This window comes from Lepidochelys olivacea (assembly GCF_965140295.1).
Source record: "Lepidochelys olivacea isolate rLepOli2 genome assembly, chromosome: 1".
In the NCBI taxonomy this organism is placed as follows: domain Eukaryota; kingdom Metazoa; phylum Chordata; order Testudines; family Cheloniidae; genus Lepidochelys; species Lepidochelys olivacea.
The window spans coordinates 195356907-195380746 of record NC_140411.1 but is presented as its reverse complement, the minus strand read 5'-3'; the positions used below and the strand labels follow the sequence as shown (position 1 = coordinate 195380746).

Sequence of the window (23840 nt, the reverse complement as noted above, 5' to 3'; positions counted from 1 at the left end):
TGGAGTGGGCTATGCAGAATTTCCACAGTCGAATGGCCCCTTGACAGAGGGGGAAGAAATGAGGCTCCCCCGCCCAACTTGTTGATGTAGAATATGGCCATGGTGTTGTCTGTGACGAATGCCATGCAACAACCATGCAACCGCTCCCAAAAGGCTTGGCACGCAAGACACACCGCCATCAGCTCCCGTACGTTGATATGAAGAGAGAGATCGGACGGGGCCCATAGACCTTGCGTCTGGAAGTCCCCGAGGCGGGCGCCCCATCCCAGGACTGACGCATCCGTGATGAGGGACAAGGAAGGCTGAGTGTCGAAGGGGCCTCCTCCGCCGACTGCCCTTGGGTCTAGCCACTACTGGAAGGAGGCCAGGACCCCCTCCGGAATGGTGACCACCAGGTTCAGGCTGTCTCGACCTGGGCGGTAGACTGATGCCATCCAGGCTTGAAGAGGGCATCGAGGTTGGGAAGATCTGAAGGCTCCTGATGAGGCCTGACAAGGCTTGGAAGCGAGCATCTGGAAGGAGGGCTCAAGCCCGCATGGAGTCGAGGACCGCCCTGATGAATTCTATCCTCTGGGTCAGTTCTAGTGTTGACTTCGCCACATTAAGCAGAAGGCCTAACTGTTGCAACGTGTCTGTGACAAATTGAAGGTGAGCCTGCACCTGCTCTTTGCTGTGCCCTTGGATGAGCCTCTGCGGACAAAATGTCAACCACAGGGTCCTCCACCTCAACCACCTCCTGTGCTTGCAGGTTGATGTTCCGCGCCACCCTGTGCAAGAGTTCCTGGTGGGCGCGGAGGTCTATCGGGGAAGGATGGGGGCAATGACTCCGTTATAGCAGTCCTCGCCACAGCCTCATCGGGTGAAGATGAGGAGGATGCCACAGAAGGGACAGGATCATCCAGAGACTCTTGCTGAGCTGTGCCCCACTGCTCCGGACCCGCAAACTCAGTGTTCAGGCCGGGAGCTGGAGTTGGAATACGAGGAACTGGTGCCTGTAAGGGCAATGCCACCGTCTCCATGCCTCTGGGAGCAGGACAGCTGGCAGAGGCCTCAGGCACTCACAGCTCAGACAGGGCCGAGTGAGAAGCCTCAGAGGGAGCACCCTGGGCCTGGTGGTACACCCAGGGTGTCCAAAAGGGCTACTGGGTGGACCCTTGAGTGGGGCCCTGTTCTTGCGCCTGCCACTGATCGGCCCGAGCCCAGGCGGCTGTGATCCAAGTGGTGGCAGTCTGAGAAGCGTGACCCTGCCTCAGACCCTGATGAGTGAGAGGTGGAACACAATGGTCATGGTGGTGCCGAGTGGGTCTGTGCTGAATCATGTTGACGAGACTAAACTGATCTCCAGCTTCGCTGTACCAATCGGTGCCACGACACTGGGGAGCGGCGTCTGGACCTAGATCAGTATCAGGACCTGGACCGGCGCCTGGATCTGGACCTGGGTCTCGACGATGATGACAGCCATCAGGAACGGTATCTACTCCTGTGTCGAGACCGGTGCCAGGAGTCGGAGCAGTGCAGCGAGTACAACCAACGCCGCGATGGAGAGTGGTGCCGGGACTGTGAACAGCGCTGGGAGCAGGAACGGCGCCAAGAGTGGAAACAGTACCGAGGCTCAACCGATGGTGCTGGCAGGTGAATAAGAGTCTGTTTGCCCCTAGATGGTGCCACGCGGACAGGTGGCGGTGCCTTGGCCAGTTGAAGGGATGTTGACACAGTCAAGGCAATCAGATCCGTTGCCGCCACAAAGGTATCTGGTGTAGATGGCAACTGGACCTCAACCATGCTGCGAGTCGGGGAGTCCAGTCACACTGGACTCAACTGCTTCGTTTTCGGTGCCGGAGTCAACAGTGCCGAGGCCGTCACTTATGTCCCTGGGCGCTCTGCTGTGGAATGAGGTTCTGGCCAGGCGAGTGAGAGCGGTGTCGGACTAAAGACGTTGGTTGCGGTGCCGGGGAACTTCGGTGCTGTGGCTCTCTATCAGCGTCTGACTGCGGTACCGTTCCTGTAACTGAAGCCGGGGCGCTGCGTACTGAAGTGCTCGGCACCGGGTCTTGTCACGCTGCTGGAGGCTGAGTACTAAGAGCCTCCTCCATAAAGAGCTGTCTCAAACGAAAGTCCCGCTCCTTCTTAGTCCGGGGACGAAAGCTCTTGCAAATCCTGCACCTCTCCGCCTGATGAGATTCCCTCAGGCACTTCAGACAAGAGTCGTGGGAGTCGCCCGTTGGCATGGGCTTGGAATCTGCAGGAGCAGGATCTGCAGGGCTTAAAGCCCGGAGCTTTGGGCATGAGCCCAATCAAGTACGGGAAGGAGGGGAAAACCCCTTCTCCCCCACTAATACAAACTACTATACTATAACTAGAACTACAAATGAATGCATCCAATGAAGTGAGCTGTAGCTCACGAAAGCTTATGCTCAAATACATTTGTTAGTCTCTAAGGTGCCACAAGTACTCCTTTTCCTTTTGCGAATGCAGACTAACACGGCTGCTACTCTGAAACCTAGAACTACAGCTGTTAATCTATAACAATACTATAACAACAAACTATGAACAAACTGTAGGGTGAACGCTAGGGAGAGTGGAGAGTAGCAAAGCCAAGCTCCACAGATCCAACGACCGTCACGGGCGGTAAGAAGGAACTGAGGGGGCACTGGGTTGCCAGGGGTATATATCCAGCGCCATGAAGGCGCCACTCTAGGGGGTTCCACAGCCGACCCACCGGGTGTTACTAGGGTAAAAATTCTCCGATGGCTGTGCATGCGGCATGCGCACATCTAATTGGAATTGATCTGAGCAAGCACTTGAAGAAACACCAGTATTTATTAAATGAAACTTTAAGAAGAAAATTCAGATCTTATCCAAAGAAAAAAAGTAAAACACTCCAAAAACTCTCAAGCTGTGGTCCAGGAAGCCCTTCTTGGTGATCTCTGGAAAGACACATTTTGAGACATAGCCAAGGATTGTTGGGAGAAAATGGGTGTCACTTAGGAAGAGGTCTGCAGAATTTAAGAGTTGGAGATCTACTGGCTTCCCCTTAAGAGAAGCCCTCCTAATTGATAAAGTAATTCAAAATGCTTTTTGAAACTTACCTTGCACAAAAATACTTGGACTAACCGGAAAAGTGTGATTTGAAGACGTATGAAACCCAGAATCCTGAAAATGAAGCACTGAGAAATTAAATCAAAGTAAACACAAGTGTGTTACAGTTAACAGCCTGGGTCAGAACAAGGAAATGGGAATCCTGCACTAAGGGTCTGATTTAAAACCCACTGAAGTTAATAGGACTCTAATGGTTCCAGGCCATTAGCTTGTCCGGCTCAATTTCCCTGCCTGCCTCTCTCACACAGGGCTGTGAAGATGATTTAACAATGCTCATAGTTTGAGATTTTATTCCTTTTAAACTCAATTGCAATGAACTAAGATTAAACTAATAATTTTGTTGAATATTTTTAGGGGCCATATTCCCTAAAATGGGGAAATGGGATTAGGGGGCCCATGAGCTTAACAATACTTTAAGCATTTCAACCATACTGGTCAAAAAACTGAAGCAGAAATTTTAGATTGACTTAGTCCAAGAGAAGCTTTAAGTCAATCTTTTTCAAAATGACTGTAGTAAAAGTTACAATTTTTTAGCCTTCTGCACATTATCAACCAAAATAGTAGAGTAAAAGTCTCCTTACAAAGTTTTCAGATGACTGACTTTGACAATTAGGGCCATCAAATATGCCAGGAGCAATCCCATCCATCACACTTGAGAAATCCAGGCCAGTTGTCTGAGGATTAATATTTTTTCTATGAGGAGACTGATTACTGGCTCTAGGAAAAAAATCTTCAGGTATATTTTTCAGTCTCTTTACAGGTGAAGACAAAAGATCTTCATTGTGGAAATCTGCTACTCTTTTAATTCTGGTAACTGCAGGTAAAGTTCGTATGGGTGAGTTAATTAAAGCATTTACAGTTTCTGACATCTGTATGCCTTCATATTTCCGTAAGTTCGAAGCTCTGAGAAACGTGGGCAGTTTTGGAAACCCTTCGGAACACAATCTCTGATAAACCTCGTCAAATGCACTATCATATTTTTTATGAGACTTTACAGAATTACAGAAGTAGGACTTGATTAGTCTCTCTTTTTCTTTAGGGTTTGAAGGAGGCTTTCTAATCTTAAGAGGTTTCTGAAGTTCTTTGGGGCACAGCTTCTGGTAAAGTTTTTCAAATTCTTCTTCACATTTCTGGCGAGTCTTGACTGGACTTTGATTCACAGGAAGTGAGGAAAAAGAATGACTGCGCTGCAGTGAAACACCTCCCCTGAAAGTTTTTATTTCAGGATTTCTGATTAATGCATTTGATGTTCTTACTAGAGAATAGCTGTTAAGTGGTGGAAAGGTATTAGCATCACCATTCAAGTTGCAAGTGGACAAGTGGAACCCTGATGTACTATCGAAAGCTGTATTGTCAATTTTGCCATTCTTGCTCTCTTTCACGAGACAAGGAGATGTTGTGCAAGTTACAGAAGAGCATCCCAGAGAAAGTACTTCAGGCAGCTTCCCATTTGGGCTGCTTTTTGAGTCATGTAATGTCATGGTGGTCTGAGATGGACCCTCAGTTAAAAATGTTTCTTCTGTTCTAGCAGTAACATTTGGAAAAACAGACTCTGAGATGTTTTGGTCTATTCTTTGAATGTATGAATTATCTTCTAAATTTTGAGGCCAATCTATTTCCATTTCAGTCGTATTAACATGTGGGTAAGATACCACACCAGATTCACCATTAGTCACACACTGTGTCGGACATTTGCCATCCTGAAGAAGCTGGTTACTTTCATTTAAATTATTTCGAACAGGCAATTTATGATCATTACTATTTGTGTTAGGCAGCATAGGCTTCAATTTAGATGTCCTGAACCTTCTTATTCTTTCTATGGTGACATTAAGCTTTGATTTTCTAGGAGGCCATCCTCTGTATTTGTAGTGTCTGATTATGGAATCAGCTGCTTTTTTCTGAGAGTGTTTGTTCATCAACTTGCTAAGTGTCTCCACCATTCCTGGATACAAATCTGCAAGTGTGACGTTGTTCCAGGAACATTCTTCATTTGCAGACTGGTACTCTTCCATGAAGCTATCATAGCCCGTTTCATTTTTTTCCAGAAAAGGTATATGTCTGGGTACAGTTATCTTATCTGCTGAAATAAGAAAACACAGAAACACATAGTATGAGAGACCTGGATGCAGGAGGTGCATTTCTAGACGCTGCTCTCCTTCTAAAACCATTAGCTTGGTTGTGTATTAGGCCAAATAAAGTTATATACAACAGTGATTAGAACCTTTCAAAAATGTATTAATTACATAGCATAAATCTAATTTTAAATATTAGAAGGTGTACAAATATTCTTGCAGTGTTGATCTTCATGTGCTGTTAATAAAGCCTTGTAAAATTCTAGATTGTTTTCTTTTTTCATGAGTGAAATCTCTAGTGTTTTTCATCACGATTCCCATCAGGTTACAGGATTGTTGCTGGACAAATATGTTTTAGTAAATTTTCATCAAAGTTTGTACAAGGCTATATTAACAGACTGCAGAAAATGGATACCAAGTATTTTGGAGTACAAACTATTTTAAAGTTCTTCTGGGGCATAAGTGGGAGTTGTCCTAAAAGGACTTCTTGCAACAAGAGTATGTACAACACTCAGTGGTGAATGCATTTTAGTGCAAAATACTTTCACTGCCAAGACAAAGAGAGCCTCTCCTCTTATCAAATCTGCAATAATGACTGGGAAGCAAATGAGAATTTCTTAGCAAGCAAAGACAAAAGTGTCATAAAATTCACTATGTTCATTTGACGATTGTAATGTTGTCTTAAAGTTATAATGAGTAACTTACTAAGTTACAAAGTGCTCTAAAGTATTTACTGTAAAAGTAACAAAGATTCATAAATGGCAGCACTTCACTCCTAAGTCATTGTGAAACAGGAAGAGACTACTGATTTTGGGGTAAATTATCATCTGCATATAAGCAAATGTGTAAATTAACAAGGTTCAATTGAATAATGAAACATAGCGCATAGCCTTATGTAGAGTTTTGGTCAAAGTAATACAATGATTCTCCCTAAAAGCCAAGTTTTTACCCAAGACTTTTATTGTCCCACCTTTAGTAACTGAAGCCCATTAAGTCCAAAAATGTAGAAGGATCAAGAGGACTTTCTGTAATCCCAGGGTACTATGTACTGAAAGGAAATGTTTTCAAAAGGCACAAAAGGCAATTAGGTGCCCACTAACCGCTATGTCTTAAATGCTAGGGACCAGTATGCTTGGTTGGGTGTCTGATAGCAACTGTTAGGATGTGAAAATAACATGGAAGAAGTAAACCCTTCTGCAAAAGGGCACCAGACTTCAACGCAAGTTTTTCCCTACCTAAAGACTGCAAAAATCAGGCCCATTATCTTCACGCTGCTCCTGCACAAGCAGTTACTTGCAAATACAAGACTCCCATGAGACTGTGTTGTGCTACCAGCTAAACAAATCATGCACAAAAACATGTAATAACTTGAGCATGTTTAAATTCTTTATTACGGTGGGTTTTTAAATGTCTCTTTTTCTCTGACTATTTTAGAAGAGCTGAGTTCATTTATAAGAGATAACTCCTTTTCAAAAAATGTTTAAAATATGCCTCTGGTAAAACATTAACAATGGGCCTATATACATCCTCAAGAATTCAAACTGTTGTATCTTTATGTTCAGGTGACCACACTTTTCTGCATTTTCAACAAATATGTTAAATAACTACAGTTCAGTGTCATACTCACCAACTGGAGATTTAGTCATACCCATCAAGTCTCGCCATGGAGATGTTACGTGGAGACGCTTTGATTTTTCTTCAGGTGCAACCTGAAAAACCCACAGAACTTATTTAGTAATTTATGTTTATATTACAGCAACAATCATGCCCCATTCAGGATTGTGGTCCCATTGTGCTAGGCACTGTACAAAAGACATGAACCATACCCTGAAGAGCTCAGTAAAACAGGGAGGAAAAAGTTCTATTTAAGATTTGCTTTTGCTTCAGTTACAGTTGCAGTATGATTTATTTGACAAAGCAACAGATAAGAACTTGAGAAAAAGGATATTTGGCAAAATATTCAAAATCTTACATGACATTTATAATTTCTAAATTAAGCATAAAGTTTGCATTTTTCCTAAATATTTAAATTTACTTCCATTTATAAAACAAGGAACACATATCTGAACACTTTAGGCACCTCTGACAAATACAATAAATTAAAAAAACAGCAGCCCCATTACATAAAACATTACTACATGACCATACAGCTCCCCACTTCCTCCAATTTCTTATTTTCCGTGAACATCAAGCCCAAAAATATTTGCTTCTTCAGAAAGTCTATTAAGATTTGTAAGTAATGACAGGTAAATAATGTATAATGGGAAAGAGTTAAATGATGTTTGTTCAGTTTCTTTGAATCATCCCACAATGTTTCAAAGCTATCAGAGCAATACTTTCCATAATGGGCAAAAGCCAGCACTCCCTACCCCACCAGAAAAAGCAATAAAAATTCAAGTGAGAGGCAGCAAAGGAAAGTATTTTGGTGGTCTTCGTGATGCAATTCTAATAAAAAGCCCACTATTATTGCATATTGGTGACTGTAACCTATGTTGAAAGAAAAAGAAATCAGGGATACTGAAGACAATATTTGAGAGTTTGAAGGAATGTTACACAAATGAGCTAGTTCAGTGATGAATGTACCTGGCATATACTGAGACTGTGCCTTTGTTCAGCAGCCAAAAATAGGGCTTAATAAACCGAGATAGCCAATTCTAGGGACATATCACTGGTCTCCAACCCAATAAGAAAGAAACAAATTGGAATATGACGACACTGACAAACTCATACTGGTATACGGACTCACAAGTTTGCTTTAAACTGACGAACTGTATATTGATTCAAATTTTTATAAGTGAATAAGATGTTCCATCTTCAAGAAACTCAGCCTATTTTTCACAAAGAAGTTCTCACAGATTTGGATTGCCCCTAGCCAAGGCACACCAAGCAATAGTTTGGCTAGCAGTTTAAAGACTCCAGTTTTAAGTAGTGAATTAATTCTACCAAACCAAGCAGATGCATTACCATAATCCATTTAGGGATGTTTCTTTCATCATCTTGTACTATCACATCCACACGAACTCTGACTTTCTCTCTCATTTCCAGCTCAGAAGGGTTTAGAAGTCGAATGTCCTCCTTTTATTCACAGAAACAAAAACATGTCAAATGCAACATCCGAACAAAAAATGTTAGTAACAAGTTAGTAATAGAAAACTTCATAAAACATATTCAAATCATAGGGATTTCAAACTTGAAAAAACAACAACAAAACAGTATAAATATTGACCAATAAAGACAAGCCCACTCAGGTCACTGCATTTCAAGTAAATGCTGTTTATATTGGAAGTCAGAGAGAGTAGTATAAAATGTTCAGTAACTGTAATCTAACTTTTCAATTATATATATTCTCTGGTTTAAGAAAAAATATGAAATAGTGTTTACATTAGATGCATGTATAAATAGCAATATGAAACAAGAAATTCACAGTCACCTCCTAAGTCCTTTGGAACCACGTGTACTTGTGAGATGTGAATAGCCTAACTAGAAGCCAATACCACTCCAACTACTTTCCATCTGAAGTATTCCAGCAGACTTTCTTCACCTTTAATTTATTTATTTTAAATAGGAAAAGTTTGATAATGATTTATGGAAAGATACTGTCTTCTCATAGCTATACATCACTGACAAGTTGGGTGATCCTAGGCAAGTCAACCTCTGTGCCTCAGAGTGCCCATCTGTAAAAAAGGTTAATAATACTTCAAAATATTCTGAGACAAAATTTTGTAAAGTACTGAGATCCTTGGATGCAAATAACAAAAATGCTAAATATTGTATACTAATAAATGAGATACAAATTATAATCCATACTCCTACATAAAAGGGAGATTTGTCTCCATTCTTAACCTCTACTTAACTCTAGATTCTCTGGCCTTCTCAGTGTTAATACGGGCCTTTACCAAAAACATAGGAATTGCCATACTGGATCAGACATGAGATCCACCTAGTCCAGTTTCCTGTCTTTGACAGTTACCAACACTAGATGTATCACAGGAAAGTGTCAGAACCCCACAGTTGGCATGCAGAGCAAAGTAGAGCAATCTGGACCCCTGCATTAAGTCTTAGAATCACTGAACTGGAAGGGACCTCGAGAGGTCATCTAGTTCAGTCCCCTGCACTCAAGGCAGGACTAAGTATTATCTAGACTATCTGTGACAGGCATTTGTCCAACCGGCTCTTAAAAATCCCCAGTGATGGAGATTCCACAACCTCCCTAGGCAATTTATCCAGTGCTTAATCACTTTGACAGTTAGGAAGTTTTTCCTAACATCCAACCTAAACTGCCCTTGCTGCAATTTAAGCCCGTTGCTTCTTGTCCTATCCTCAGAGTTTAAGGACAACAATTTTCTCCCTCCTCCTTGTAACAACCTTTTATGTACTTGTAAAAACAGTTATGTCCCCTCTCTGTCTTCTCCTCTGCAGACTAAACAAACCCAGTTTTTTCAATCTTCTCTCATAGGTCATGTTTTCTAGACCTTTAATCATTTTTGTCGCTCTTCTCTGGATTTTCTCCAGTTTGTCCACATCTTTCCTGAAATGTGGCACCCAGAACTGGACACAATACTCCAGTTGAGGTCTGATCAGCACAGAGTAGAGCGGAAGAATTACTTCTCATGTCTTGCTTACAATACTCCTGCTGATACATCCCAGAATGATGTTTGATTTTTTTGCAACAGCGTTACACTGTTGATTCATATTTAACTTGTGATCCACTATGACCCCCAGATACCTTTCCGCAGTACTCCTTCCTAGGCAGTCATTTCCCATTTTGTATGTGTGCAACTGATTGTTCCTTCCTAAGTATTTCGCATTTATCCTTCTTGAATTTCATCCTATTTACTTCAGATCATTTTGAATTTAAATCCTATCCTCCAAAGCACTTGCAACCCCTCTCAGCATGGTGTCATCCACAAACTTTATAAGTGTATTCTCTATGCCATTATCTAAATCATTGTTGAAGATATTGAACAGAACCAGACCCAGAACTGATCCCTGAAGGACGCCACTCGTTATGTCCTTCCAGCATGACTGTGAACCACTGATAGCTACTCTCTTATAGTAGCTCCATCTGGGTTTTATTTCCCTAGTTTGTTTATGAGAAGGTCATGCAAGACAGAAACAAAAGCCTTACTAAGGTCAAGATATACCACATCTACCGCTTCCCCCACATCCACAAGGCTTGTTACCCTGTCAAAGAAAGCTATCAGGTTGGTTTGACACAATTTGTTCTTGACAAACCCATGCTGACAGTTATTTATCTTCTAGGTGTTTGCAAATTGATTGCTTAATTATTTGCTCCATTATCTTTCCAGGTACAGAAGTTAAGCTGACTGGTCTGTAATTCCCTGGGTTGTCCTTATTTCCCTTTCCCATCTTTCCAGTCTTCTGGAATGTCTCCTGTCTGGAATGTCTTATTGTGGTTTCTAACAGTTAAAGATTGGCTTATGCATTGAGGCATATATTTTAACATGCCTTCAAACTCTGATTTTTAAAACAACTCCAGATTGCATATGGATATCAAAACTCTCTTTTTGATTTTGCTAAATTCTTGGCCTCAACCCTGTGAGGCAAGGTGTTTCAGTCTAATTACACATTGTATTGATTTTGAATTTGCCACCAAATATCATGAAATGGCCCTTTGTTCTTGTGTTAAGAGACAAGGAAAACTATTTCATGATCTATTGCTTCTTTACAATTCATTATTTTATATATTTTTATCACACCCACCTCCTCTTATTTAACTCCTTTCTAACATGAACAATCCCCATCTGTTTAATCTCAGATGAGGACACACCATTTATTTATATTCTCCATCACACTCCCTATGTATCTTAACATCATTTGCAATTTTGACTGCTCTGTGCATTGACCTGAGGTCTTCACTGAGCTGTCAAAAACTCCTGTCCCTTTCCTGAGTCAACATTAACTTCAGAAACCTGTAAAATGTTTTCAATAGTTCAATTTTTTCCCCAATCCAATGTATGTTACTTTACATTTATCAACATTGAACTTAATTTGCCATCATATTGCTTGTTTAGGGGTCTCTGAAATTCTTCGCTGTCTTCTCTGGGTCTAGAAACTCCAAACAGCTTATATGAAATGGCTTTGTTTGTGTCAGTCCAGATCACAAATGCACTGAAAGCGTTTAATAATATTAATCAATAACCTTGTATTGTAAGCAATCTCAGGTCTGAACAAGGATGGAAAATGAATCTCCCTCCCACATCTACAGTTGGTCACTAGCACCAAAGCAGCATATAGGCAACGTAATGGAGAAAAGGAGAAGAAAGTTGTATTAGTATAGTGCTTGCTGTTGGCCACGCTGTAATTGACCCGTGGATGAACAGGAATTAAGTTTGTGGCTGTCAGTCCAGAACTTGTCACCTACACAAAATCCCCATGAAAATATTTTAAATTAAAAAATCCAACCCCTTAAAGCATATGCAAAAGGTATAAAGCAGAATTGTTTTTACCTTGAGGTTAACATTTTCAAATTTTCTTCTAATCGAAACCAAATCAGCTTCGCTTTCGGTATCTACAATTTGAAGTTAAACACTAAGTAAATTCCAATTCATCCAAAACCAATGCAATATATTTGTATTTCTGGGAATGATTTTAAACTGACACTGTGAAGACCAAACTCGCCAAAAAATTACATCTTGAAAAAAATACATTTTTACAAAATCCTTAAAAATATAGTACAGGAACATATTTCTTAACTTCAATCTCATTGAAAGTCAGTGGAACTTGGGATCCGCAGCGCCTAAGTCACTTTTGAAAAATGGCATAACCAGAGCTCTTTGAGATGGACTATGTATATTCACACTCATGGAATACGCTGGACAGTGTAACTCAAATGGTTGAAATGTCTCACAGGAGTGACTGTTAGAGAGCTCACATGCCCCTCTACCCCACCGTCCATTCACAAGTGTTCCAAGGGCAAGGCTATTAAAGGGAGCATGGTGCCCTCTGCAACCTTAATTCCTTCCACGGTTTTCTCAGTCAGTATTTCATTAGGACTCTGAAGAGGACAGGAAGGTTGGCAAGGAGTGTGAATATGCAGAGTCCATCTCAAACAACTCTGGTCAGAGGTAAGTAAACTCTGTTTTTCTTCCTTCAAATGTCCTCTGCATATTCCCACTCATGGGCACTCAATACCCTATTCAGTGTTCAGAGAACACCAAACGAGTCTTCTAACCTTGCTTTCTCAGGTGGAGAGTTGTAAGAAGCGTAAGAGTTTTTTCCCCCCACTTCCCTTATAGGCAATGTATCTTGCAGATCTGGTAAATGATCTGACTGTGAACTTGTGTGATGCACTTCATCTAAAACCATGACAGAAGGAGCTGAAAGTACTGGTGACAAGGTTATCACCAGTTGCGGAACCAAAGTCTCTATGAAGTTCACTAAGAACAAAACTTTCCTTAAATCACAAACTTAGCCAAGACTAACACCAACTATAAAGCAGGAAACCACACTAAGCTAAAGCACTATAATAATCTAAGTGAAGGATCTAGATTAATGGAGGTTTACATCTATCTGATCCTGCAGTTGGAAGGAACTGAGTCTGCAGAGGGTGCCATGCCCCCTTTTAAAGCCTTGCTCTCAGACCATTAGAGAATGCAGACAAGTAGGAGGCGGCATGCATGCTTTAACAGATATAGGAAGTTGCTATAAGAAGTTGCCACCATCTGGGCTACAGCAGCCATAAAATCCCATGAGTACGAATATGCTGAGGAGATAGATAAAGACATTTAAAAAGCTAATGCGACTGTCCTTTTAATTGTCAGAAATGTCACATCTTGAAATGGTTGTTTTCCATTGATAGATAAATGCAGAGGGGCATTTTAAGAGATATACTATGACATGCTTATGGATAGGGCCCTACCAAATTCACAGACATGAAAAAAAGCATCGTGGACCGTGAATTCTGGTCTTATGTGTGCTTTTACCCTATACTATATAGATTTCACAGGGGAGTTCACGTTTCTCAAATTGGGGGTCCTGACTCAAAAGGTTGTGCAGCGGGGATCGCAAGGTTATTTTACAAGGGAAGGGTGGCGCGGTTTTGCCACCTTTACTTCTGTGCTGCTGTCAGAACTGGGTGGCTGGAGAGCGGCAGCTGGTGGCCAGGCGCCCAGTTCTGAAGGTGGTGCCCCGCCAGCAGCAGCAGCACAGAAGTAAGGATGGTAATACCATACCAAGCCACCCTTACTTCTGCGCTGCTGCCTTCAGAGCTGGGTGGCCCGAGAGTAGCAGCTACTGACTGAGGGCCCAGCTCTGTAGGCCGTAGCAGCTGTGCAGCTCTGAAGGCAGCACCACCACCAGCAGCAATGCAGAAATAAGGGTAGCAGTACCACAACTCTCCCTACAATAACCTTGCAACCCCCTCACCACACACAACTACTTTTTGGGTCAGGACCCTAAAATTACAACACTGTGAAATTTCAGATTTGAATAACTGAAACCATTAAATGTATGATTTTTAAAAACCTCTGACCATGAAACTGAAAATAAAAGGACCATGAATTTGGTCGGACCCTACTTATGGAGAAGTTTCATTTTCAATAATTATACCGAAGAGATTATGTACCAATTAATTAGACTGCTCAACTGTGATATGAGTTATAAGTAGAACATTACCAACCATTACCCTACTCAAAAGCACAAATCTTGCTCTTACAGATAGAAAAAGTCTCATCTGAAATACACATGTTGTGTGATGTCATTCAGAACACAGCTATTTGAAGACAACAGTATTAATACAAGTGTCATGACCAACTAATAAGTCAGTCAGGAACACAAAACATTTTCAAAAGTTTGAAATGGAGACTGACAATCATTGCAGGAGTCCTGGTCTCTCTTGCAGACACATCATGATGGCTCAGTTCAATGACTCACTTGCATGTCCATTAAAATTACTCCCCATGCCTTTCTGGTACAAACCTCTTAGGCACTATGGTGATACACACAAACCAACCAAACCAAAAAAATAATAATAAACCACTCATTTCTATTTTGCAGTATGAGTTTTCATTCTCTCTCCCCCTTTTGATTTATGAAATGGCAGACAGATGCAAAGGAACCTATTTCATACTTAGAGAGACAAGGTGGGGGAGGTAATATCTTTTATTGGACCAACTTCTGTTGGTAAGAGAGAGAGAGAGAGAGAGAGACAAGCTTTTGAGTTTACACAGACTCTTCTTGGATGCCATACCAGTCACTTCTGTGCTGGGGTCTAATCAAGGACACGAATGTTGCACTGGTCAACAATATGGTCTCATACAGTCCCTACTCAATACTTCAGCTACAACATATTAGGAGTGTAAAAAGCAGACACAGATTAACCCACCATTTTAATTATTTTGGAAAAATCACAACGAGCAGGACTTTCATGCATTTTAAATTAATAAATACTATGGCAAGATTAATAACTTTTTTGAAATCTTACCTGTGTCAGCAACTTGAATCTCTTCATAGGAGTCTATAAAGGATTTCCTAGCAGGTTCCTTGAAATAAAAATACACATGAACAAAGTCACAAGAACTAGTAGCAGTTTAGCTCTAATAATCTGGACTACTCGAATTCCCTTCGCCATTAGTTCCATTGTCATTGCTGAAAGCCCAATTCTCTTGTGAAAATGACTATGTTAAAAAGGCATCTAAAACAAAACTGCTCCTAAAGCCTATTCTTGACTCTCAGCTGAATACTCAATTTTTTACCACTTTTTCCTCCATTTATTCCCAGAGAACCAACATAAAAGTGAGAGGAAGCTAGTGCGTACTCGGTTACACATTATAATATAACAGCTCAACAATGATATAGTGATGGGGCTCAGATAGATTGGTTTAACAGCTAAAAGAATTTTAATTGCTGTATCTTTACTGTCGGTAATCTATGAGCCAAAAAGAATCCAGTTTGCACTTCAGAATCCATGTTGAGTTTGTAGACCTGGCAATTAGGGGAAAATAGCATACTTATAAACTGAGTACATTTCATCTGGTGTCATGCAGAGCCACTAAATCTTCAACACCACAATGCTATTCTTGGAGTAGAATCAAGAGCAGAACCACCTAGTTTCAAAGTAGTACCACACTTGAGGTTACTTAACTGCTATATGAAGGCTGCCTTGCAAAATGGTCATGGAACTTTACCAGCTGAGAAAAAAAAGTTTACTCTCTCATCCTCTATTATGAGATGGATACTGAAAAGAACAGAGATCTTATTTGCCTGTCAATTACAGTTGCTTGCCACAGGAGAACAGAAATTTGCAAGAGCGATTGACTTACTTTACTGTAGATACCATTACATTATAGAGAGAGTCAAATGAAGTTCTCTACTTCATCAAAAAAAGAGACTGGTTATTTGCAACTGGTTTTCTTAAAACTATATTAATATTCCTCAGAATATGGAGGTTTGATCCTGCACCCAAAGAAATAACTGGAGTCAACAGGGAAAAAAAAAAGTCACAATGTATGCAGATTAGGCTCTTAACAGTTTACTTAAAAGGTTTCAGTAGAGAAAATTTCAGAGTCAATATTTTTAGGAACTTTTTACATTCCAATGCAAAGGATACTCATACAGACAAATAGCATTTTTTACATGTTTTCAATTGACATCTTACCAGAGTTCTTGAAGAACCTCGTTGCAAAACAAATCTAAACAGTATTTTTCTATCTAATCCAAAAATGCACTTTGGACTGAAGACAACAGCAAAATGCAAACAGACAGAAAAAACTTTCATGAACTTGAGACAGATAACTAGAAAAACAATGTCATTACTTAAAGGGCGCAACAAACCCAAGAAGCCTGCCATACTGAATTTCAGGTACTGTTTCACATTTGATCCTGAGAAGGAGCAAGTCCCAAAAGCAGCTAACCCTTAAAGAGCCTGTAGAGTTTACAATTGACACATTAAACATCAGTAAGGTTAAAAAAACCAAAACCAAACCTATCTTCAATTGAAAAACAAAACAAAACCCCATCTGGTAGGTGTTAAAGCCCACAAGAAATAGCTCTTTCACTTCAGATTAATTTAAAACAGAGGCTGGGATTCAGCGAATGTTCATATATTCACAGCACAGGAGGGAGGAGATAATCACACGAGGGGCAAAGAGTTATAGAAGACATAATACAAAAGACTATTTCTATATGGCCTTCATATAAACAACATGCATTCCTTGATAAAAAGTGAAATAAAAAATACAACTATGTGTGCAATACAAGAGGAAAGAATATTGTAGTACACTTTAAAAACAGTAAGAACATGCTTAAAAACCTCCCCCGCAACTTTAGAACAATGGTGACTAATACCAGGGTCCAAATATAATTTTCCAATATTGTTGAGAGCTATAACCAGAGAAAAAAAAACAATAATTGCTCTATGGACCATACTGCTCACTGGCTTTCCAGCTTCACCCAACCCATAAAAGCCTCTAGACCCAGATGACTTAAGCTTAGCAGGATTCATTTTAAATCAGCAGTCATTAGTGTAAACTGATGCCACCTGACACACAGAAATGGATGAACAACATATCCATCCATTGCAGTTAGCAAATGAAGTCTCCCCCACACCTTATGTGCACAGGGTCCAGTATCCCAGCCTTGCAGGAAGGTCTCTGTTACAGTCCCACTCACTCATTCACCAGTTGGGAGTGTGGGGGCCATTCCTGGGGAGAAGCTGTTCAGCAGCAGGTTGGCCTCCTTTCAGCCAGGAGCTAGCTCTCCTTCTCGTGGTCTTGGGGATCTCTGTGCAATCCCCACCAAGACCACAGCCTTCCCTGCAACTTGTGCCTGTCGTGTCATTGGCCCTGCAGCTGTGCAGGGAGCCTCCTGCAATCTTTCTGTTAAGCTGTGAAAATGTACTAAAAAACTTGAGGTCCAATTACATCAGGGTTAGACAACTAAGCAGTACAGTTTAGTTGAACTTCTGTATGATGTGGGGTGCACCAAATCCAAGGGCATATTAGATCCAGGTTTGACATGGTCTGAACTCTGTTGCACCAAGTAATACAATTAGAAACCATTGTGCCTCAGCGCACATAAAATGAGGCCTCAAACTCATCTTGTAGATGGGGGATACAGCTGATAAGGGTATGGTGAGGTACAAAACCCATAACTGCAGGCCACCTCCAGTTGCTCCATTGCTTTAAAGATAGAAAATGTAAATTAGATGATCTCAGTAACTATGAGAATAAATTTTGTTTCAAACCATGCACATACTAACAGTAATAGCTCTTCTAAAAGGATGCAACTGGCCATAAAGGAGGCATGTGCATTCAACAGCTGGGGAACTATATGGGCAATTCTTGAAGGAGATGCACTGCTGCAATACCGTAGTAAACAAGGAAGAAAAATTCCTCATTTTTTCAAAAAGATTGTATCTGTATTAGACAGCATGGTAATTTAATTCAATAATTCACACACTTATTTTAAATTAGGCTATCATAAAAATCATACAGAATCCTGCATGAAGAAAAACATAGTAATTATATTTACAGAGTCATACATTCATATCTAACACATTCACATTTGCCAGAAAACCTTATGGTGTCCATACCTGATGTACTTTTAAATCTTCATCTTCAAAATCAGAGATCCATTGCTTTCGTGATTCTTAATTAGAAAATTTGAAAAAAGAAATCTATGTTAGAATGCGACATATTGCAAACAAGTGTTACATTTTCATCCAAAAACTGATTTAACTAATTTCTCATTTAGACATAAATATTTATGATTAAAGTATTTTCTAAATAAGTAAACTCCGGAAAGGTTTAACAAATTCAGAACACAGACAAAGAAATGAAAGAAAGGAAGACAGACACAGTCAGATTTTCACCCAACATAAATTGGCATAGTATCACAGAAGTCAATGAAGCTATGTTCATTAGATCAGCCACAGATCTCACCCAATGCTTTTAGACAGATACTCAAAAGCCTCCCTAGTAGACAACCACAAACTATTTGTAAAACACCGCTAATCTCTAGGGACCCAATATTACAATACTTAAGCAACTGTCTAACTTTCTTTATGTGGGTAAGTTCTACTAACCTTATTGGGACTACACGTAAGTCAAGTTATACACACACACACACACACACACACTTAAGTGTTTGCAGGATCAGAGCCTATTTCTCTACAGTACAGGTAATATTCACCTTTAAAATATACAAGTTGCCCAAAACCAATTATTAACATTCTCAAATGTTATGGGGGAGAGATTTTCAGGGGAACAAGTATAGTTGGGTGCCAAACTTCCTTTTGTACCTCTAGAAGTCATCCCTCTACTTCTGGACTTTTGCATATTCCCTTCTAGCTATGAAGCTTTTCCATAAGCATTGGTTCCTGGATATTTTTACTCAACTTTTTAAAGTTGTACACATGAAAAAAAATCAGGTTGTAGATACTGGAAATTACATTCAAAGCACAAGACTTTCTCTTTTAAACAAAAAGATTTACAAGGTTTACACTACAGTCATTAATTTACTCTTTTAGGTAGATAAATATTTATACTACTTATAACTAATAATTACTGATTATGAGTTGCAAATACTATTAAAACCATTTATAATGTTCTAATGAGATACAGCACGCCTTCTTCTGTGTTCTTTGTGTGATTATTTACATAGTGCCTAAAAATGTGCTAGAAAGCAAGGAAGGAGACGATTTAGAGCTAATTTTTTTTACCAATATATAAGGAAAAATAGAGTATCATAAATATACATTTGTCTAGTTTCAAGTACCCTTTTTATTTTGCCTGCTCCAGATACCGGCCTCAAACACAGCACTGCATTAAATGAACACTATTTACACAAAATAATTCTGCTGGTGTTCCCAGATCTGAGCCTTCCTGCACTACTTCACCAATACCATCTTGCAACTGTCAGATGTGCCATGACTGAACCAGGGAGCGACACCTCCATGTGCACACATCAGTTTGAGCTGCTATACCAGGGGTGGGCAAACTTTTTGGTCCGAGGGCCACATCGGGGTGTGAAACTGTATGGAGGACCAGGTAGGGAAGGCCGTGCCCCCCAAATAGCCTAGCCCCCACCCCCTATTCACCCTGTCCCACTTCCTGTCCCCTGACTGCCCCCTTCCGGGACCCCCCCACCCCAAACCGCACCGGCCAGGATCCCAACCCCCGATCCAACCCCTCCTGCTCCTTGTACCCTCACTGCCCCGACCTATCCACACCCCCACCCCCCGACAGGCCCCCCGGGACTCCCACACCCTATCCAACCCCCCCGTTCCCTCACAGCTCCAGAACATCTGCCTCTGGGACGCCCCGCCCCTAACCACCCCCTGCTCCCTGTCTGCCCCCAGGGACCTGCTACCCAACCCACCCGCCGCCGCCATGCACTGCCACCACCGCCCCCTTACATGCCGCTCAGAGCGGCAGGAACTTGCAGCCCCACTGCTGGCGAGGCTGTGGGGGAAGGAGAACAGCGGGGGAGGGACTGGGGCTAGCCTCCCTGGCCAGGAGCTCAGGGGCCAGGCAGGACGGTCCCGCGGGCCAGATGTGGCTCGTGGGCCATAGTTTGCCCACCTCTGTGCTATACCTTTCCCGCTTGCTCCCTGAAGTGACACCAGAAAGTGGATATTCCTCTGCCTACATTTCCTGGTACTGTCTTTGAGAGTCACGAGAGAAGAGAAAGAGGGGAGGCAGTTTTCTGTGTATTTTGAAAGGATATCAGGGAGGTTTGGGTTTTTTCCACCTGCTACTTCAGGAGCTGCTTTATGTGCTTCATATCTTTCTGGTATATTTTGGGCAGCCCATCTTAGAACAGTTTCTTCCATTACAAATTGTGCTTCCCCTCCTTGGCTTAAGGGGGATCTTGTCTCCATCCCTATACTTTAATTTTTTTTTTTTCCCCACAAGAAGCAAGACAAATGTAAAGACCATAACAGCATCTGTTGTTATAAAAAGAGTCTAAAACATGTTCCATGCTTTTTTCTCCTTTAAGAATCCAGTGAAAGAGTCTACTTTGTGCTTCAGTCCCCACCATCTTCTCCCTTAGCTTATTAGTGCACCAGAAGCACTCAGCCTGACTGATTAAAAAAAGCAATCAAATTTCCTTAAAACCAGTGATTACATCTGATGCCAACTTTATTTAATTTGTATTTACAGCTGCGAATACTCTTGAAGGGTAATTTGATTCTTGATGCTAAACTAGATACTGTCCTTAATAAAATGTCTCAGATGGAAAACTGATTTGAAGTAGTTGAGAAGAAACCTGAAAATATGAAGAAAAAGCCTTTGGCTCTGGAAACAGAACTAAATAGGTATCTTAAACAAGGATAACTCCTTGTTATATTGGAAAACAGGATCTAGTTTCTCAATAGTAGTACAGCCTCTAATATCCATACATGGGACATGCTTTTGATGTGCACCAGAGGCAGGGGAAAAAGAGTAATTAACTCAGTCTGATATTATTACATTATTAGCAAGAATTTGATTCTCCTCTCTAGAACGAAGGATACCTAATAAAAGTTCTGTACCTAAATCTTCCTATCTGCTGGTACTAAAACTGTAGTGCTTATGTCTTCTCATGACAGAGCGCATGTGATGCAGTTGGTCTGCAAAACATGGAAACATTATGTATAATAAAAATATATGTATAACCAAATAGTCTAAAGCTACCCATCCATGTTGGACGTGGAAAAAAAAAAGTTCCTACTGAAGGCAAAATTTGTTGCTTTTGCTTTAACTCAGAGGTGGGCAAACTATGGCCCACGGGCCAGACCGTCCTGCCTGGCCCTTGAGCTCCCGGCCAGGGATGCTAGCCCCCAGCCTCTCCCCTGCTGTCCCCCCACTCCTGCACAGACTCAGCTCACCATGCCACCAGTGCTCTGGGTGGCAGGGCTGCGAGCTCCTGCTGGGCAGTGCGACTGTGAGAGCCACTGGCCTGCCCCGGTGCTCTAGACTGTGAGGTGGTGTGGTTGGCTCCAGCCGGGAGGCATGGCTGCCAGTCCTGGTGCTCTGAGTAGCATGGCAATGGGGCAGGGAGCAGGAGGGCTGGATAGGCGTGAGTGTCCCGGGGGTGGGGGGGGGGCTATCAGGGGGCTGGGGTGTGGACAGGGGTCAGGGCAGTCAGGGGACGGGGAGGGTTGAATAGGGCGTGGTGTCCGGGGACAAGGAGCAGGCGGGGTTGGATGGGTCAGGGGTTCTGAGGGAGGCAGTCAGGGGGCGGGAAATGGGAGGGGGCAGATAGGCAGCCAGGGCCAGGCTGTTTGGGGAGGCACAGCCTTCCCTACCTGGCCCTCCATACAGTTTCGGAACCCCAATAGGCCCTCAGGCCTAAAAGTTTGCCCACCCCTGCTTAACTGCTTCAAGTCTGTTCCTAGATAAACTGACGTTAGTCAAAGATCAAAGTGTTATTTACTTTTATTATGATAGGAAAAAACCTTTTGGCTTCTTAAATTAGGCATATGGGGATCCTGCAAATATTTGTTCATTGTGCTCAATTTTACAGATACAAGTATTCGCACTGAAGTCAATGGGACAAATTTCATGCCTAGCAGTTTGCAGGATGAAGCCTTCGAGAAATGCATATGGAATTATAAGGGGAGAAGGACCAAACAAGACTATGATGGGATTACTCGCATGCATAAAGTTAAGCACCTGAGTTTATGCTGTTTGCAAGATCAGGGCCTTAGCTTGTAACTCTTAGGATCACAGGGATCCATCTTGCTCACTTTGTGAACACGACGTACATCTACAGTGCATTGAAAATATCTTTTAGCAATATATTTTATTTTTAAAATGCTGATTCAGGGTTACATTACTCCCAACTTAACTGTGCTACTGAGAAGCAATAAGGGTAGTCATATCAACCAAATTTCTGCTTTTGTCCCTAGAGAGCAAAATCTATTAAACATCACAGAGGGATTTTTTGTTTGTTTGAAACTGGAACAAACATCCCCTTTATTTAGGTAAGGAAAAATTTGGCCTGTATGTTAAACACCACAGAAATATCATTCTGCCAGGAGTTTAACACATTTCTTCCTTGGTCCTCCTACCCGCACTGTACACTTTGTATTCTCTGTTAAAATTGAAATTAATATATTTGAAAATGTAAAAACATCCAAAAATATTTAAGTAAATGGCATTCTATTATTGTTTAACAGTGCGATTAATTACGATTATTTTTTTCCAACTACTGATGCTTGTCTTTGCAACCTGAATGTTCTTTGAACATAGGGGTGGTTTTGGTTTGGTTTATCTTTGTTAATATATTGTTAGACTGGGTTAAAGGTGGACTCTTGGATAGGGAATGAATGTAGATAGCACAACAAAAGGATGTTAGGGTCAACTATCCTTTAGGGGGTTCAGCTGATGTAATTACATTCAAATGATGGGGGAAGAGAGTTAAAAAAGTGTATTGTTTATATGGGTCAGGTGTGAGCACAAGAGCAGTATTCATAAATCAAATGGTGTAATAGAAATTCTCCCCGAAAAAAGGTTTCTAGTATATGTTAACTGTAGGCTTTCTCCAAAGGCCACTGAAGTCATATGATCACACCTCTTAACTTTCTAATTTTATAATAGTATGTGTATATGCTGACAGGGGTGGGGGGAGAATGGTAATTAAAACATATTCTTAGGTAGTGGAATGAAATTGAGACAGTGGAACAGCTTGCAATGGAGACTTCAAAAGACAGCGTTTGATGTCTCTGCACTGGGAAGTCTTTGCATTAAGCTCCGGATTTGACCCTAGCCCTGCTATGTGCTAATGGCATTGAGATTAATGCCAAAGAAATGTATTTGTTCGGTTGGGGGGGGAGGGGAAGGGGGGGTTTGTTTTGTTTTTTAGTTCTAAAGACTTGATTTGAACTACTTTTAAATCTCATCATCTTTATTGTATGCAAGGCCATGTAGAAGAAAAAACACTTCACACCTTCTGTTTTCCCCCCCCTTTTTGAACTTAGTTATGCTAGTCTTAAGTCCTCCTAAGCAAGAAATACTTTACACTTGTTACCAAAAATGGATGGACAGCATGGATGTTTCTCTGCTTTTGTTCTGAGGCAAAAAAATAAATTTTCCAGTTTTTCTTTTTGTTTATGTATTTGTATTAGGCCTGTCAAGTGATTAAAAAAATTAATTGTGATTAATTGTACGATTAAAAAAAGCAATTGCATGACTAATCGCACTGTTAAATAACAACAGAATACCATTTATTTAAAGATTTTTGGATGTTTTCTACATTTTCAAATATATTAATTTCAACACAGAACACAACACATTTCCCCTCTCCCCCACCAAGTTTGACCCCTTCTGCCTTATCCCCTCCAGACTGGCTATTCCAGCCCTGTCTCTTCCCCACCTGTGGCTCCTTGTTCCAGGCCCTTTCTCCTTGCCTATCCAGTCCAAGTCTCCACCCCTCAGGATTCACATCCTAGTCCCACTCTTCTTGCCCAATCACCGTCCTAGTCACCCTCCTCAGGCTCCTCATACAATCTAAATCTCTCTTCCCACCACACCCCTATGCTCTTCCCCCACTGTTTCTTAGTGACTGTCTCCTAGACCAACCTGTCCCAGTGTCCCCACTCCCCTTCAGCTTCTCATCCAATCTCAGTGACCCCATCCGCACCACCAACCAGTTCCCAGAAGCCCATCCCCCACCACCTCCCAGTCTTAATCTCCATGCCCAATCAGTCCCAGTCTCCATTAC

At 41.5% G+C, this 23840-nt stretch overlaps 1 protein-coding gene across 5 annotated transcripts in view; it reads right to left on the bottom strand.

Moving 5' to 3' along the window:
* The window catches only part of HJURP (Holliday junction recognition protein), a 40422-nt gene that overhangs the window by 8670 nt on the left and 7912 nt on the right, over nt 1-23840 (bottom strand). For 4 of the 5 annotated variants that reach the window (XM_084635927.1, XM_084635929.1, XM_084635931.1 and 1 more), the window contains exons 5-11: nt 17725-17780; nt 14617-14674; nt 11642-11703; nt 8136-8246; nt 6799-6880; nt 3681-5179; nt 3090-3153 (exon numbers count right to left, since the gene is read on the bottom strand). In XM_084635927.1, the coding sequence (XP_084492053.1) occupies nt 3090-3153; nt 3681-5179; nt 6799-6880; nt 8136-8246; nt 11642-11703; nt 14617-14674; nt 17725-17780 (1932 nt within the window). The remainder of the gene's footprint in view (nt 1-3089; nt 3154-3680; nt 5180-6798; nt 6881-8135; nt 8247-11641; nt 11704-14616; nt 14675-17724; nt 17781-23840) is intronic. The other variant, XM_084635928.1, reaches the window with a different exon arrangement.